The following is a 19,531-nucleotide window of genomic DNA, read 5'->3' on the forward strand; positions in this document are numbered from 1 at the left end:
AGAGAGAGAGAGAGAATGTAATGCATAAATGAAGATAGGCACTGATTCTGTCCAATTTCTGAACATTTCCTAATCCAAAATACTGCAGATTCTTTAACACCTCATCTCACCTTGGTGTGTGCACACATACATACACAAACAAATCCTGGTTGGCAGCAACAGTAACAAATATCTCCCACAAAAAAATATTATGTAAGCAGGTCAGGACCCTGAGACACACTGCAATGGGGCAAAATATTTCTCAAAATGGAGACATACTAAATATATACCAAAACCTTGTTTAAGACAAACAGGAAACACAATGTTAAGAGAATGGTTCACAATATAACATGTAATTATAGAACAATATATAATAAAGCACTTTGGGATTTACTGTTTTTATAAAATAAAATAATCTAATTCTAGGTAGCGACTCCTGTTTACTTCCCATCACCTCATGGCTGTTTTCTAATCACAGCATTCCTCATCCTCCTATATGCTGTAATTTTTATGCAATGTTTGCCCAATGTTTAATTCAGTGTCCTATTAGTTGCTAACAAATCCGGTGTTAAGCAGGTTTCCATGCCTTTACAACCGGTACTTAATTGTTGTCCAATGTGGGAGACGAGAAAAGAGAAAATAATAAACCGATCCTGCTTGTTAGTGCATTAAAAAAACCTCATTAACACTCATAAATATAAGTATCACCACATTCTCATTAAACACCCACTTCGCACACTCGCCCCACAAGAATAAACATTCAGCGGTACAGTTCTAGTGTATGTAATTATGTGCTGATGAAACATTTTTTCACTTCACCTCACTTGAGGGAGGAAAAAAAATAATAATAAAAAAATACAGGCACAGGAAAATGAAAAGACACTCTGACCTTTTCATTACCCAGATTTATAGTCGTTTGTAAATTGCAGAAGTCGACAGCTCAATCATGCGGTCATCATCTTCTCATTATATGAGCTGTATTGTATTTACACTGGTGTGCATGTCCCTGCACTTTTAAAGGCCAACGTCTGACCTCGGAGTCTATTTTCATTCCATTTAATAACAATAGTATTAAACATGAACTTTACTTTGATACATATTTGAATTTCATTTTCTTGTTAAATACAAGGATTTTGACCTAATTTTACACTCGATCCAGATGCTTAAGGATGAAATTCCAGGAATGTTGGTTTAATTAATACGGTTGTTTAATTAATGCGGACACGAAATTAACAGTCCTGTAGTTTCCCGTTAGCCTGAATTACACTTGGATTTTCTGCTTTACAAATCATTTTAAAATTCAGTCCATGGTAGAAGCTGACAATTCATCATTGCAGCTCTTATGTAGAAAAAAATAAAATGTGAATAAAATATGCTTCCTGTATAGCAATTATTTAGAAAAAAAAATTTTTTGAAAAGAAAAAAAAGAATATAAAAGAAATGATTTTAAGGAATCTTTCGAGTTGATCCTATAGTAGCCATTCAGAACCTCGCCTTGAATAATTCTTTAAACTGTACAAAGCAACAATAAATGAAAAATATTCCTTTTTTTTAATTCGCCCTTGAGTCTTTCGCAAGACTTTCTACAAGTCATTTATAAATAATGATAGAAGGGAAATAGGACAAGGTTGTGCTGTTATACAGTACTGTGCAAAAGTCTTGAGCCAGCAGACTTTCTTATATTTGTTTTTTATTATAGTCGTGAGAAATAGTTCTCAAACGTTCCAGTAGGACTTTTTTGGTTCTCATTTTTAGTCCGGTCCCTGTACAGTATCTGACCAGTTTCAGGTAATTTACTTTTTTTTTTTTTTTGAGCAGCACAGTGACCTATGAATCACACAAGCATAAAATAAATCTCACTTTAGGCATGAACCAGTGAGAAACAGGTGCAGATGATTACCGATGATCAGGTCCTGTATTTAGGATACAGTACTGATGATGCTGAACGCTAAATGGTCAGAGCAAACAAAAGGGGGAATTATTTCCATTTATTTCTTTCATTTAATCTATATCATTTAATTTAATTAAATTCATTTTAAACAGAATTCAATTTAATATAAATAAATGAAATATATTTCATAAAAATATATAAAAAAACTTTTGCACGGTACTGTTGGAAAATAATCGGTGATGCAAATAGCTGTGTTGTTGAATTGCTAAGTTACTCAGAGAGGCATATGATAATATTCATATTAAAGTTTATAATAAAATGTTTGTGGTTAATGTGAGTTTTTTTTATACTTTTTATATAATAACAAAGGATAGTTACATATTCCAGCAAAACATTAGCAAAATTAAATATATATCGCATAGTTTAAAAATGCACTCCTCTATTGTAATAAAATATTACGGCACTGCTAGTAGGCACATGGTTTGCTGCAAAAGCATCTCTGCACCAAATGATGGAGGTCACAAAATAAAAAAAAAAATAAAATAAATAAATAAATATGTCCTTATTAATTTCATCAATATTTTAAGCACTCCCTCAAAAAAGGACTGCTCACATACCAAATTATAATCATCTGCACCTTGTATAAAGCCTGATAAAAGATGAAAAAATATTATTCAAACCAAGACATGCAATAAAAACCTTTTTAAATAATAAAAATTATAATAATACAAAAAGAAAAACACACTTAAGATGATAAAAGCCTTAGCCCCCAAACCAGGGTAAATCCAGTTTTAATTTGTATTTAAAAATAGAAAGTGTGTATAGGTCTGTACACACTGTTGCGAGTAAAAAAGTTGTGTGAGAGATATAAAAAAAAAGAAAGAAAAAAAATTTAACGGGATTGATACTTAATGGTAGTCATGCATGTGTGTGCGTGTGTGTGTGTGTTACGTGAGGCGGTGATGCCGGTAATGGTGAAGGGCTGCATGCTGCGTGTGCCCTCCTGACGGACTCCTCGGCGGAGCGTGTCTAGCACGCGATCTGCTGTCAGCTTGTTCAGGATGGTCATGGACTCTGGAGGAACATCGAAACGTATCCAGTGGTATGCGATCACACCATCGCTGCACACATGAGGAGAGACTTTTAATCATGACTACACACTGATTCATTCATGCCATGCTTTTGACAGGTTACTAGTCAAACACAGACTCTCTGGCCAAAATCACCTTTTGGTTTTAAATAAGCAAATCAATCCTTTCAAGGAGCCTTGGGTTGGATAATTACTGAAGTGATTAAAAAGTTTTCTCGCCTGAATCAAGCAAAGAAAACTACTAAAAAGATTGCTGAAATTACTGGAAATTGGGTTAAGAACTGTCCCTGGGTTAATGCAACACTGGATGGCATTAAATGTTTTGATGTTGCATAAGTTTGTCAAAACATTGTCACAGCAAACGCGTACTTCAATTAGCTAAAAGTGGCAAAAAAATTTTTTTTTATATATATATATATATATATATATATATATATATATATTATTATTAAAAATATATATTATATTTAACTCTCAACCACAACAAAAGTTTATTAAAATTGCTTGTTTGTGTTTGGATGTGCCTTTTTTTTTAGTTATTTAATAGATCCTGTACAGGCCACCAAAGAACCTAAGAAAATGCTTAGTGAATGTAGACAAGCATCATTTCCACTTTTGAACCCGGCTATTCGTTAGACTCCTTATCAATTAGCTATAAAGGAAACATTTTTTTATTATTTTTATTTATAGACATACATTTAATTTCTGAAAAGCTGTTTTGTAACAACGACAAGAGTTACAAAGCAATACAAATAACATTGAATTAACTGCTGCATACAGTAGATAAAAACACATCAGTATTATGAACTATGAAAGGAATCAGTGTCTCTCGGAAAGCTCTGCTCACACACTCCAGTCTTACCTGAAGGCAGAGATGACAGACTGATTGTAGTACTTGCGAAGAAATTCGTCGTTGGAGATTGTCTTATTAAGCTGAAAACAGAGGGAAAAGACATTATCGATTTGTGAGTGATATGAATAATTGTATCAAACATGCTCATGGCAGTGGCGGTGGTTAAAATTCATAAACCTTGATATGAACCGTTTTATTCACAATTTCCATTTCAGCGTAGGATGCAAGTAAAACTCAGGCCTAAATGACATGAGGGAAAAACATGCACACAAACAAACACACACACACACACACACACACACACACACATACACATACACATACACACACACACACACACACACACATACACATACACATACACACACACACACATACACATACACATACACATACACATACACACACATACACATACACATACACACACACACACATACACATACACACACACACACACACACACACAGAGCAATGAAATCAATGGTTTTGCTGACATGGGCAGTTTTCCCCGGCTCTATAATACGATCTGAGCGTGGGTTTGAAGTGATAGCTAGCTTAAAGCGATAAAAATCCTGAACTATAAGTCTCAGACCGGGTTTATATGGAAATGCATTATATGGTCAGATGTGACCTATAGAACGCTCGGTATGATTGCACTGAGATTGCACATGTTTCATGAAACCTGTCTCAAGAGAACAGAGGACATACTGTGGATGGAGTCTAAAACACAAAGACACAAACACTGACAGTAACAAGTGTGGATGTCTTGGCTACAGTAAGTGTCAACAAAAAGAAAAACGTTCTAATCGGGAGAATTTGTCCTAACCTTTACACTATAATTAATTCGTTTTTTTGCTAATATGATACTAATATTGTTTTAAAAGTCACAGCTGACTTTTCAAGCTTGTCTGCTTAGATATCTTATCATCTGGATTATAAGATCCCTCGTATTATTCGACTTGGCCTGAATATTGGGATCAATACTGAAGATTAAACCAGTGTTCTGTCACGTGTGGGTGTCAATTTTATTAATTAAATTATTCTATCATTTTAGTTATGTTTCTTTATTTTTACTTAACTATTCAGGTTCAATTCTATTAGTCTGCTTGCTTCCATGTTTTTTTTTTTTAATTAAGTATAAGAATTAGGCAATAGATTTATTATTATTATTATTATTGTTATTTGTAGTTACAGTTGAATAACACCCATTTTACTCTATAAATCCAAGCGCATTCGATCTCTTTCCCTAAATCATTCTCAGTCTCATTTCCTTCCCTGCCACTGTGAAATCTTATATTATAATTCGTAAAAAAAAAAATAATAATTCATGATAACATTCATGCTCTCTTGAGATGCAGCCTAAATCGCAGACCATCATTTGGCCAGAGAGCAAAAGGAAAGAAAAGAAAAATATTACACGTATACTGTACATAAATACATACATGAATAAAAACATGCATAAATAAATGCACACATTCTATGTTGTAAAGAAAGAATGCTATAGAAGTCTTAATAGCTCATTTTTATCAATTACCAAAGAAGAAATCCAAATCAAGTCAGTATTTGGTGCAACACCCTTTACCTGAAAAACAGCATCAATTCTCCTAGGTTCACTTGCACACTTTTTTTTTTTTAAGAAACTAGGTAGGTTGCTTCAATCATCTTGGAGAGCCAACCACAGATATTCTGTGGACGTATGCTGCCTCAAATCCTTCTGTCTCTTCATGTAATCCCAGACAGACTCATTGGATGTTGCGATCAGGGCTCTGTGGGAGGCCAAATCATCACTTCCGGGGTTCCTTGCTCTTCTCTATGCTAAAAATGTCCTTAAATGACATTGGCTGTATGTTTGGGGTCCTTGTCCTGCTGCAGAATAGATTTGGGGCCAATAATGATGGTACTCCCTGATGGTACTTCATGATGCATAAGCATCTGTCTGTATTTCTCAGCATTGAGGACACCATTAATCCTGGCCAAGTCTCCAACTCCATTTGAAATCTCCACCATGCTTTACTGTTGCTTGCAGACACTCATTAATGTACAGTTTTCCAGTCCTTTGGCAAACATCCTGCCTCCTGCTACATCCAAATATTTAAAGTCCAGAGCAGTCTAGCTGCCATTTTTCTGCATCCCAGTTCTTACTGAATGTTTTTGTGCAGAATTGAGTCACTTAGCCTTGTTCCCACATGGGAGGTATGGCTTTTGGGCTGAAGTTCTTGCATTAAGACCACTTTTGGGGAGAACCTCTGGTTGCTGCCAGTTTTTTTGCTGATGGCACTGCTGGACATCTTTAGATGTTGAAGTTAAGTAAGCATGAAATGTTTGCATCTGCTGTATTAGGTTTCCTTGGCCAACCACTGCGTCTACGGTCCGCAACAGAGTCCATTTCTTTGTGCTTCTTTATGACAGCTTGAACAGCACATCTTGAAACCTCAGCCTCCCTTGAAATCGTTGCCTGGGAGAGACCTTGCTGATGCAGTATAACTACCTTGCTTCTTGTTGCTGTGCTCAGTCTTGCCATGGTATATGACCTGTGACATAAAACTGTCTTCCATAACTTCACCCAAGTACTGTAGCAGTTTGGCTGTTTCTAACCCGGTTTTAAGCCTCCTGCACAGCAGTGTCTGTTTGAGATAATGACTGCATTTCAACCTACACATGAAACTAATGATTATTAGAACATGTTTGACATAGTTGGTTAATCATACACCTGAATCTGGTTCTTTAAAATCTCTGACTTTTATGCAAGTGTAAGAACTGATGCTGGTTTGAAGGCAAAGAGTAGTCACAGCTAATATTTATTTGATTTAGATTCTTCTTATATATTCTCTATATAACTCTTCGTGAACATGAATCTCATGGTGATATTGGTCTTTCAGTACTTTCCTTAAGCTGTTTTTTTCTGGGGTAGAATAACTGTAAAACATATATCTTTAACAGATGAAAACCTGAAGAATTTGGAGCATAATTTTATTTTTCATCAGCACTTAAGGATCAAATTTATACATATAGCGTCGCAAATATGCGTACACCTACTTAGGTTGATAATATAATACTGCTGAATGTCCAGAAACATCTTTTAATTTGCCGAGCCCAAAGCCCTCAACTTCTTGTTAGTGACCATGACTGGCTACAGCTGGTAGTGTGTTTGTGCTAACATAAAAGGGTTTGCTTGACAAACTCATTGGGTTGACTTACACCAAGTACAACTGGAAGTCCAAGGAGCTCAGTAAATACATCAGGTAGAGGACGGTGGATTTACTCAAGTCAGGAACATGTCATGTATCATGTCAGGAACGTGTTATTTCTAAACTACTGATGGTTCCAACAACAGTTCCATCAACTCTATGCAAGCAATGCATGTATTGTGTTACATTTAATGTTAAGGTCAAGAGGAATAAAAATATAAAAGGTGAACATCTCATTAGTGAACTGATTACATGCACAGTAATTTATAAATTCTAAGACCACTAGATAATTTAACAAGTTGTTGATTTTATTTATTATTAAATATAATTTTTATATATTAATATAATTTATCATTTAATTTATAAGGGGGCAGTAGTGGCTAAATGTGGTAAGGCTCTTAGTTAATTGATCAGAAGGTCACTGGTTCAAGTCCCAGCCCCAGGTTGCTGTTGGGCTCTTGGGCAAGGCCTTTAACCCTGTCTGCTCTGGGGCGCTTTACAATGACTGAATCTGCACTTTGGCCCCAGCCTACTACCAAAGCTGGGATAAGCAAGGAATAAAGAATTTCACTGTGCAGGGACGTCTTCATCTATCCATCTAGGAACCTCTGTACTCCAACTAGGGATCAAGAAGATCAACGGTGACCATTGTTTTTATTCATATTTTTTACGACCATGTTAGGACCTCAAGTCAACTTCGTCACATGAAGTAGTAATGTAAAATGTGATGAATAAAAGCTAAACTTAATTAATTAAGCTATATTATCAGCAGTGACCTGAATTTATTACTGTTTGTTTTTCCCCAGTTTTGCAATAATGGCAGCAACACTGTTTAATCAAACCTGATGATTAGTGTTATATCAAAGGCATCAAAGTATCAATTAAACATGTGCTTTAATAGAAAGGATTAGACTCCAGGAAAATTCGACCTTTGGTGCAAAGCAGTTAACACCTCAATGTCACATATTACAAACATATTCGAGACCTGGAAGTAGTTCAGAATCTTGAGTATTAAATATTACTATTGAACATTTACTTTTTGTCCTTTTTTTTTTTTTTTACTTTTCCTTTAAATTGACAAACAAAAAGCATGTTGTCTCTGACTTTTTGACCTCACCATATGTCTAATTTGCTATAACATGTACAGTACATATCTTTCCAGCATCTTAATAAAAGTTTGATACTTAGCGTGAGGAAATCAGCAATGAGTTCCTGTATTTACATAAAAAAACATTTTCCAAACAACAATTGAGACTATTTTGAGCTCCAGATAAGGCTAAATATAGAAATACATCATGCTGCAGACTTGTCTGCTTAGCATTACTCATCTATAATTCATGATATTTACCATGTTGATTCTGTAAGCTCTAAAAGTCAAAGCTCAGCTCAAGGAAATATAGATGTGCCCCACGCCTCACCCATTCGTCCACTTATACCCCAACGCTGCACCACTCTACTGCCCTCGTCTTATTTAAAATCAGAAAAGGGGGGGGAAATGATGCTGAGGGATTTCAAGGCCCAATTTAAATTTTACATAAGCCATCAGATCTTCACTGACAGGTTTAATGCAATCCTACTTATAGTTCCCCCGAATACATGTCAGAGCACATCAGATTACAGCGCAGTCTGTTTGAAGCTGGGCTTTTTCGAGATGAAAGAGTCCATGTTAAAGAAGGCTAACTGAACCCGCACAAAAAAAATGCATGCAATGAGAGCAGGACCATCTAGTCATCAAAGTTTAACCGGAACTTTGGGCATGTTATTGGAAAGGCACGCAATCATGATATGTCGAGTGATGTGTATCAAAAAAAGACATTAGTTAAGACACTGATATGAATATATTAGCCACACTATTACTGTCCGTGACCACAATGATGACAAACGCACATGATGATGATGATGCGCTCAGAATCAAGGGATCCTCACAAAAGACCTGTCCCGATGAATCAACTACTACTACGTAGTGTTTAGTGTTTAAAGAATAAAAGACTTGGGGTCATTCTGCTATGGGATAATAATGAATGATTTTTAATTTAACCAACCTCAAGTTCATTATTTTCTAATTGCAGCATATGTTGATGCGTCTTTCTCTTATATCGCAGAAATTTGCAAACAATTCCATCATCACTGAACTTGATACTGTGTTTTTAATCCATTTACAGTTGTGTTATGTCCCTGAACAAGCTAGACTTACTTTATAACAAATATGAATGATCTTCACTCTATGAGAAAGTATAAATTTTTGCACTGACGCTGGAGACTCCTTCCAAATATCCTAAATAAACATCATCTCATAGAAACTTTACTATATAAGGTACACATGCTTAAACTAATACTGTATTTCCATCGTCTGCCACACAAATCCCTAGGTTACGTTGTTAATGTGTAATATTAGACTGAGCACACATTAGATTAAAATTCAGATTATGATTCGATTATTTTAACTTTACAGCACAGGGAATTTTTTCTTCATTCTCAGTCAGAGCTTTCTTTAGAGTATGCTTTCTGACCAATTAGAATTAACCATTTAAAAGCACTGGTTTCAAAGAGGGATGGCTGTACACACTTTAAATGAGCACAAACTATTTTCAGTTTGAGAGCTGATTACATAGGTTGCCCTTTTATTTTCCCTGCACTTTTTGTGCTCTAGGAACTAAGGAGAGTAATTAGGTGTTTTATTTTTGTAAAGTGTGCTTACTGGCTACGCTGGATGGAACATTTATTTATATTTTTTTTTTATATTCATGACAAATTAGTAACTCTAGCTAGCTGAGTAATGTTAGTTAATCTAAACTATATCATAAAACAGTTTGTTCCGTCCAAGCAACCTGATTGGATGAGAGGTTTTCTGCAAGTGGTGATAAAAGATGGTAACATCACCACTTTTAACTATATCACTTCACATCCCGTATGTGTTCTACATTTGTTAATTACACTAACTGTCGGTTGCCAGCAGGGGCGCCATACTAAGAAGAAAGCAGCAGCAAAAACCCATTTCAAAACCCAGTCACGGACGCACATTTAGCAAGAAAAGGCATTTAATAACGTCATGCCATTTTAAATAACACTCACCTTGTCTATTTAAGATTTTTGTCTAGGTCATACCGAATACCCTTTGTGATGTTTTATTTTACAGTCACAAAGCAAACTAGCTTCTAACCCAAGGCTGAAACTGAAAACTTTTTGGAAACTGAACCCCTAATACTTGGGGTGTGGTACATACTACTGTACATAGCGCACTAGCTTTCCATTTAATTTGAGATTCAATCCCGGAATCAAGAAGTTAACGGAGCTGATCATCTAAAGTGGAATAAATGGACGTATAAAGCCAAACTTACGAGATTTACTTGGCTGTCCACCACCTCAACTATTTGGCCACACTGTACCGGGAACAATTTTAAACTACTTTCATCCCTGTTAATTACATTAGCTACAGTATCAGTCACTAACTGTTGGTCTCCATGTCCGTCAGTCAACTGGCTAAATAAAGAAATAAGTCATGATCTGTTTATTATAAATTGTATTTGTGGAACTGTTGCATAAAACAATATCACACTCAAGGTTATGCTGTATTGCTGAATATAGCACTGCCAGTCATGCTACGATGTCATCACTGCCATGTTGCTATTTATTTCAACAGCACTTGCTCTCATAATAGAGGTTGATAATTTCCACAGCTAAACTGTTGGTTATTATTATTGGTTGCAAACAATACTGGAAATTTCTAGCTAGATGGAAAACATTATCTAATCTGAAAGGATTTCTGAAAAGCATTATAGTTACTGTATACGATAGCGAACATGCACTGACGGGAATTAATCTCCACTACTTAATGTTTATCATTTTAATTGCTATCATTAGCTATCTGGCTAACGTGGACCTGATAGGAGTTTTGCGAGGATTTGTATTTAGAACCGTTCAGAATCTTCATTGCTTTTACAAACATAAGGCTAACCTGACGGGATACCTGACATTTCCATCTGTTGCTCTCAAACAGATGCACAGCAGTCTGCACTCAATAACAGCGAGATATACTGAGGATAAAACAAAATGGTTGTTATCACAGCATGAAGGTTTATATCAGCACATGCCTATGTGAAAACCAGGTGAACCGGACAAGTCATCTTATAGTAATCATTTTGTAACATTCAATTTGCGATTCAAGTACCCAAATGATAGCAACCTCTCTACACGAGGTCGTTAAATCCTGTGCTGAAGGACTGGAGTCCGGTGCAGTTTGATCATTTATTTCCCTGCTCAAAGGCACAGCAGCTAATTACAGGGTTTAGTGAGTGTGTTAGAGCAGTAGAGAGTGTGTTAGAGGATTGGGACCATGATGTCATCGTATACGGGAAAGAAAGAAAGGAAAAAAAAAAAAAAAAACATCATCCACAACTCAACTTCTGAAGCTTTTTAAAGATTAACCGCTACAAACCCGTTATATTTTAAATAGGGAAAGGCCTCGTATATTCCTAACAACGCCCTGCATTCTAATGAGAATTCACTTCAAAAGCACTTCAAGATTTTTAGCAATCACAGATGGCTGTGAAAATGGAACATCAGCATAATGGAGTCCATTATTGAACCTGTTCGCGTTGCACATCCATCTGTGTGCATGTCAGCTAGCAGATCACCAAGCAAAATAGAGACTTGTTGCATACACACCTTCCGCCCAATACCGTGTTGTGGGAAACAGGAGGGGGTGGGTGTCGAATTACACTTAAGTCAGCATGGGCTGCTAACCTCAAGTGCACTTCGTTGAAACTTGGGTAGAAATAGAGTTGTAGAAACCACAGTGTCCCATTCGTGTTAGAGAAAATATTAACACAGAGGAAATAATTACTAAGAGACGTGCTAATTACTGCTATTTTAGCCATCATTTATGCTGGCATGGGGGGCTAATTTAGGTGATCGGCTAACAATGCACATAGAGTTTTAGTGCTGTCAGAATTAATTTCAGGTGCCGTTTAAAAATTATTAGGGGTCAGTATAGGTCTGTCACTCAGTCAGTGTTTCTCCTACGGTTCCTTCGGTCCAGCTTCCCACACGCCTGTACCAAGTTGTCAGTTTTATCAGCTGAGAACTGGTTTGGGGAACATTGCACTAAGCTGCACCTACACATTGTATTACCATGATTTTTCTCTTCTTTTTTTTTTTAGCTTCATGGCCCTTACTAAATCTCTAGAAAGTGGTTTATATTCTAAACTTCCATTTTCTTCCATTTTAATAAATGTTGCTGTTTTGTTTTGCAAATTTATGCACATTTAATGAGCGGCAATTTCATAATTTTCTATGGTGATTCAGAGCGTTCCAAGTAATTACAGACGTCAGAAATAAGGTTCTATATATACATAATAATTCTGTCATTTTAAGTTCTTCAGTTTGGACTCTAAATGAAATGTGGAGTACTAACATTTAAAAAAAAATCCTTGTACTTCCAGGCTCTTAGAATATCAGCAGCAAGAGAACATTGCTGTTGTGGAAATTATTTTCAACAATTAAGCTACTGCCTTTGCTCAATTAGGTTAGGAAAATGTAAATTTTCACCTTATACAATATGAACGCACAGTGTAGCTTTACATATTAAACCCTAAGCTTTAAATGGTTCCTCAGTTGTAAAAGTCAGCAAAGTTTCCTTAAATAGGATCAACCCTTTGATCTAGCAAATACGGTGGCCCTGAAGTGCAAAACAAAATAACAAAACCCAAAACAAAATAACAAATTCAAAACCAAATTAACAAAACGGAAAACAAAATAACTAATATCTGACTGGCCGAGAAGTGCAATACAAATTAACAAAACGGAAAACAAATTAAAATCCAATTAACAAAACCCAAACTATTTATTTTTTGGAGGGGGGGTTGTTGTTTAGTTTTTGTTATTTTGTTTTCGGATTTGTTAATTTGGTTTTGAATTTGTTAATTTGTTTTCCGTTTTGTTAATTTGTATTGCACTTTTCGGCCAGTCCGATATTAGTTTTTTTGTTTTCCGTTTTGTTAATTTGGTTATGAATTTTTATTTTGTTTTGGGTTTTATTATTTTGTTTTCAGTTTTGTTAATTTGTTTTGCACTTCAGGGCCACCGTAAGCAAACCATACAACTACACATGGAGTGGTGGTCAAAATTATTAAGACAAAAGCAAAATTTCAATGTTTTAATGACGTACTCATTATTTATTAATGTTACATTTTTTCCATAGGCCACTCCCACCCATCATCAGGGCTTCAACTACCAACCAGGAAGGGCAAAGCCTATCACATGGTTCCTCCAAGCCAAGTGACGCCACCAACGCGCAGCACACTCAGAGGACAGTCTTATCTGCAATCCTTCCGCTTGCATGAGCTCCCAGATGCCTCTGATTGGCTGTAGAGCCATGATTTATGTGAAAGTGTTAAGTCCCTCCTCTCTGAGAGAGCTCTCTCTCGGCTCCCGGCTGCAAGAGGCTACACCATCACCTGAGATTCAAACTCAAGATGATATGGCGAGCAGTTTACCGCAGCGCCACTCAGGGGCCCACAATATAAGTCATTTGTATTGTTTGCTATTAAGTTGCTATACATCAATCGATTTTTATTCAGAAGTCCTTTATTCTTCAAAACGTTCTGGATCCGGCTGGGTATAGAGTCAAAAAAGAAAAATCTGCGGTACTCTAGTGTCACTCGCTCAATCCATGCCTGCAGAGGTTCACAGTGCATTTGCTGTAAGCCCTTTTTTTGCGGAGGTGTACACCTGCTTTGGGCACAAGGAGAACTATAACACATGGCATATGTTGTCTTCATACTATTGGCCAGCACTGCACACAGAAAATCATGAAAAACCTTTTTTCTAAGACTAAGGTTCTCTACACCAGTAAAAACTTTGGATGATCCATCCAGTGCAATATTACCATTATTAACCGTCTTGCTGTCGGAACTACAAAGCATGAATCACTCACGATGAATTTTAAAGCAGTGTGTGATCTTTCTGCTACAAAATATTACTTTCAGCCTCTTTTACCTGAATAGGAGCTGTGAAAGGTTCATCAGTTCAATTTCATCACAATTATCTTTGCATGACTTGTGTGACTGAGAGATTATACGGTCCTGAATCCAACACCGGAGTGACTTAAGAACTAAACACACTAACAGATATTCCAACTAAACTGAGGTTATAGTATTTTAAAAATAAACCTGATGTAAAAGGTACCGAAAGCAGGATCGCATGACCCGTTGGAGAAGTTTTTCATTCCTTCAAATAACCGCATCATAATGAGACTTGTGTACGTGTTCAGAAAATGATTTCCTCAGGCTCTGAACAAAGAAAAAAAAAAACGTATGAAAACTCTCCTTTTTGAACCACTTTGCCGCTGTAACCATGATTGATTTTGCAGTCACTAAAAATAATACCAGCTTTACACGGGTGTTAAATAGAGCATAGTGCAACGGAGGCAGTTATTACCATCAGCCTTGGAAAATCAGAACAGGTCGGCCATTAAAATAATCTTTGCCCAGTAGATAGACTCGTTTCCCTTTAAAAGTGAAACCATTTAAAAGTTCCAAAAGAGAAGCAAAAGAAAGGAAGTCTAGTGACTTCACCCCCAATCTAATTAAAAGACAGGTTTTCTCTGAAGTGAAACATTACTGCGTAGTCTAAAACGCCATGGCAGACAGTTAACGTGACTTTCTCTCAATTAAAACATATTTTCTTTTGGGATTTTTCTTAGGTAATGCAACCATTTTATTAAACCAGTAATGATTAATTAGTATTGTATTACTAGGAGTATTTTAGTAGTACAATTAATATCCTACCCATACTTGTGCATATGGGTCAAAGATGTTCTTTTTTTTTTCTTTAACTTTCAAAGGCAGTTCATATTATGAAAATGTATTAATATGCATAAATATATTACCCTGTTCGTCTTTGACCCATATGTCTTGTGATCCAGAATAAAAGATATGTCATAAAAAAAGGGATGCCAGGTATCCTAAATAGTATCTGTAGCACCCTCTGCTGGAGTTAAATAGATGGTTATAATTCTGCCCTGCAAATTTATCTTGTATAAATAAAACCACAGCCAGGTGAATTTCAAAGGTACTGTAAGCATCATCGTTACATCAATCGCTCAGGATTACAATAGAAAAACAGCACTGTAGGATCTCAATTAACATTATTAGTCACATTTGGCCACCTCATCTGTATATTTAATTATTTTTCTGTATACTCTGTGTTTGAGTTTGAGGCATGAATACTCTTCAGCGTGTGCCTGAGGTTTCATCACAGTCAAGAAAAGGTGTGATAATACAGAAACTCACAATGTCCTGCAGTGTATCAGCTGTCTCTCTGAACTCTGTACTTTTGGGGTCCGCGTATTGAGGCTTGTACGTGGCATCTATCAGCTTCATCTCGCCGCTAAAGACTCGCGTTCCCAAATTCCGCTGGGCTTCCATTTTAGACGCTGTGCCCGCCTGGAGCTTTGAGTTGGGCCTGACTGAAAAAATAAAAAATAAAAAAAAAAAAAGAGAGATGTGTTATGGTGTGTGACTACAGTCACTAAATTGTATAGAACTGAAAATCCCAAAAACTGTTTGGTACCCGAGTCTCCAGCAAGAAAAATGAACTTTTATGATCATAAACTAAACAAAAATTTAAACACTTCCTTAAATTTTATGTTTATGTTTTTTTTATTCTGTAAATCCGCCTCCTCAGAATGACCAATGTTAAAACCATTAAATAAATAAAATTAGTTAAAACTGAATCGAGGTTCCTCTTGATGGCGGGAAATTTCGCACTGTCCATCTGAACATGAAAGAATAAATTATGCTGTTAGAGCAGTAAAGAATATGATTTGGCCTGACCTGCTGTCAAATAGCAAGACATTTCTCAATTTGTGTATAACAGTATAACACATATCAGGATATTTGTTCTATATGCATGTTAGTTTTAATAAAGGAATTGTGGACTATACTTCCTGTCACTCTTAGTCCCGTCAGTCCTTATAAAGGAGTTGTGGACTATGTGTCTCACTTTTTGTGACTGGTACCCAGACGTTGTGCCTGTTACTCTTTTTGCCTCTATTTTTTTTTTCTCAAATTCTCTCCCCAGATTCAGTCCCACTCCTTATTAGGATCATCAAGGGTGTTGCAATGCAGCCACTGCCTTTGTTCCAATGACCATCAGATACTGGGCCATGGCTTATAAATATCATTAATTATCATTCTTAAAGAACGAAGCAAATAGTGGTTTATACAGTAATATACAGAATTATTGGATGCCTTAAAATTTTCCTTTAATCAACCCCATATATTAAAAGGGTCCTTATTTTTTTAATACAGTTTTTTTTTCTAATACATAGACCCATTTTTGAACACTAAACATATTATTTGGGGTCAGAGTGTCATAGGAACGAATTAAATTGAAAAACTTTCATACTAGCAAACCACCATATGAGAAATCCAGCCACAGCCGCCAGGACCAGCAGCAGCAGCAGTACACTTGCCACCACCAGCCCTGTCTTCTTCTTCTTCTGTGAGGGCCTCTTCTGTTCCCGTGTTATGAAGGTGAGTTCTTCATTTTGACCCTGATAAAGAGAGAGAGGGGGGGGGGGGGTAAGAGAAAGGGAAAGAGAGAGACGGGTACATGTTTAAAAGTTTGATTGACATGTGACCAAAGGTTTAGGAATATCAGAAAATGTAACAAAGTCTACTTTTATTCCATTATGAAATATTGCACTCTGAGATGAATAACAAGCATCTGATCATAATACGTTACTTTCCTGTCAGTTTCCGTGCTGAAAACAAGCTCAAACATGGTTTAGTGGTTAACTGTTCAACCTGTTTTTCTTGCATCATAAAAACACCTGATCAGCTGTGGGTATCAGAGTGGAATTTCTTGCATTCCAGGTTTTCGAGAGTTTGGTTAGGTCTGTCTCTGTCTGCCGACACATGGACAATATTTCTTCAATGCGAAGGAGATTAATCATCCAACTGTGAACACGAATGCTGTTCAAATAAGATGCCGTTTACATGCACAAAGCATTTAATTGATATGAGACTTTGTTGACAAGCACAGAGTGATTCCACCCACTGTGAGAAATTAAATTTGCCAAATATAACAAAAAAGAAGGAGCGATCGGATCAAGTGTTTACATGGCTAATATTTACATACTGAACGATTTAGCACATTCTGATTAAAAAATTATTCTGATCAGGCCAGATCAGACTAGTCAGTTATGACTGAAGTCCTCCCATGATGCTGTTTTATTCTGATTGGAATAAACTTACTTTTGGCTTCTACCGCCAAGGGGTCGCCACAGCGGACCATTTGATCCGCACATAACTTGGCACAGGTTTTACAGTGAAGACCCTTTTTTTCTAACCAAGTTTGGAACCCGCACTGCATGCAATGAGTGGGTAGGATGGGGTGTGGCAACCCAGCGACAGTGGGGCTCGAACCTGGATCCTTAGATCCCCAAATCAACAACCTAGAGCCCTTATTCCGATTAAAATATAATTTCAATTATTGGTAGAACATTGGTAAAAACTGAGGGAAAAGCTAAAACTGTACTTTATAACATATAACTTATAACGTTTTCTTTAAAAAATAATTATAAAAATGAATAAGCAATAACTACGAACCCAATTAAACCTTCTCTCTTTCTCACACAAATACAATCAACAGGCAACTCTTAAAAAAAATCAATTAATTAATAAAAAAATATATATATACACCTGCGAAGGCGAAAAGTTTTATTAGTTTTGATTGCGTGCATGTTATTATATTATATTATATTATATTACTATATTATAAGCTAGCACACTAGGGTGTACAATCTCTTGTTCCACACACCAAGTAGTGCCCTTAAAAGAGCGATTTGGGAATTCTGCCTGACACATGGACAATATTTACAGCGTTTTAGCTTGCTTTAAGCATAAATAAAACAACATTGAGGCAATTTAAAACTTAGAATTTAGAAATGTTATTAGAACACCTGTGATGCAGAGTAATGCATATAGGTAAACGTCTCAATGTCTTTATCGTATATTATTACAGACTGCCTCTGGTCCAATCAGATTGCTCGGTCGGAACTACAGTCACTCTTGTATATTATGCACAAACATATCCTGATGCTTATTGACACACAAGGACAGTATATGTGTTTTGTAATGATTAATTAAATTATTGTTATAGCAAAATAAGCATTATCTTTAGTTTTTAATATTTTTTACTTTCATAAATGCATTTCATGGCAATGTTATTAATATAGAAGGATTCTGTAATGGCAGATTGTGCCTTCGGTGATTACATAACTTTGTCTCATCACTGCTCCTACAACCTATCATATTTAGACCTGGGTGTGACTTACTCAGCTCAACTCAGATTCATGATGAACAGATTCAGTTGAGCCAGTCGCGGTAGAAACCAAATTATATAGCTTACTGTATATAATATACAGTGGGTTATGATGAGTTAGTGCTTAGCAATTCCAGCATAGTGGAGTTGTAATCTTAACTTTACATACACAAATCGGAGGCTTCATGCGCTCCTTGTGCAATTAAGGCTATGTGGCATTTCCAAATTGTATACAGTATAGTATAGATATGGGTGCGTCTGCCTCTGCCTTGTTTTATGCGTGCTCCCTGTGCTCACCTTGTTGCCTGGCTTCTCTGAGATGAGCTCAAGCTCAAAATATAGGACAAATGATTGCTAGGTTTTTCAACAACACTTCTTTCTATAAGAAGGTTTGTGCAGACAGGAAAACTACAGTTACTCAAATAACCATGCTGAAAATCCTTTAAACAGGTCATGCAAGGGTAATTAAAATTGCACACCAGTCATCCTAGATTTGCCATTCTGCCACATCCCTATTGGTGTTTGTTTTGAATTCCAACCTGGTGACTGAAAAGATAATTGAAGTAAGTTGAACATACCGTCATGTTCATGGACCACTTTGAGACAGCTTGTGTTGTTAAGTTGATCCAGAAATGGATGCACAACGTTTCCAACACCATTTATCAACCATGTCAAATGTCAAATTCAAATTCTACCCTCTGCATCTCAATGCACAAGTTAAGATTTATCTGGCCAGGTGATGTTTTCACCAAACTCTGACTGTACCTTTTCATAGATCCAAATAGTACCAAATAGTGTCATAGAATAATTATCTGGTTTATTCATCAGGTTGTTGATCTCATAGAGTTGCACATTATCAAGTCAACAACTTTTACATTTAATGAACATTCCTATTTAGAGCAACTTTCAAAAGTATTTTATAATCATAATATTTCTGTTTAATAAGCCATAATCCATAGCATCTCCTTGTGAAAAGAAGATCTAGCCTACAGAAGAAGGAAAAAAAAACAGCACTAAGAGATGACGGTCACAACATTGTTACTGTCTAAACTTAAGAACTGGCAGTAAATCAGCTCAGAGGGAGTGGCTGTCAGATAATGTGCTTGGCACACATGAAATTAAACCAAGCGAAAAAAAAATCTTGTTCAACAGGCTTTAGAAAAACACCGTCAGAAGGAAATTGACCAAGAGTGAATAAG

General features: G+C 36.2%; 1 protein-coding gene across 1 annotated transcript in view; it reads right to left on the minus strand.

Annotated features, from left to right (window-relative positions):
• st14 (ST14 transmembrane serine protease matriptase) overlaps positions 1 to 18,916 on the minus strand; it is a 44,281-nt gene extending 25,365 nt beyond the window's left edge. Inside the window, exons 1-5 of the mRNA XM_053507533.1 lie at positions 18,911 to 18,916; positions 16,413 to 16,560; positions 15,296 to 15,471; positions 3,823 to 3,893; positions 2,822 to 2,991 (exon numbers count right to left, since the gene is read on the minus strand). Coding sequence (XP_053363508.1) covers positions 2,822 to 2,991; positions 3,823 to 3,893; positions 15,296 to 15,471; positions 16,413 to 16,560; positions 18,911 to 18,916 — 571 coding nt within the window. The remainder of the gene's footprint in view (positions 1 to 2,821; positions 2,992 to 3,822; positions 3,894 to 15,295; positions 15,472 to 16,412; positions 16,561 to 18,910) is intronic.
• Positions 18,917 to 19,531: the final 615 nt, after the last annotated feature.

The sequence above is a fragment of the Clarias gariepinus genome, chromosome 11 (assembly GCF_024256425.1).
Source record: "Clarias gariepinus isolate MV-2021 ecotype Netherlands chromosome 11, CGAR_prim_01v2, whole genome shotgun sequence".
In the NCBI taxonomy this organism is placed as follows: domain Eukaryota; kingdom Metazoa; phylum Chordata; class Actinopteri; order Siluriformes; family Clariidae; genus Clarias; species Clarias gariepinus.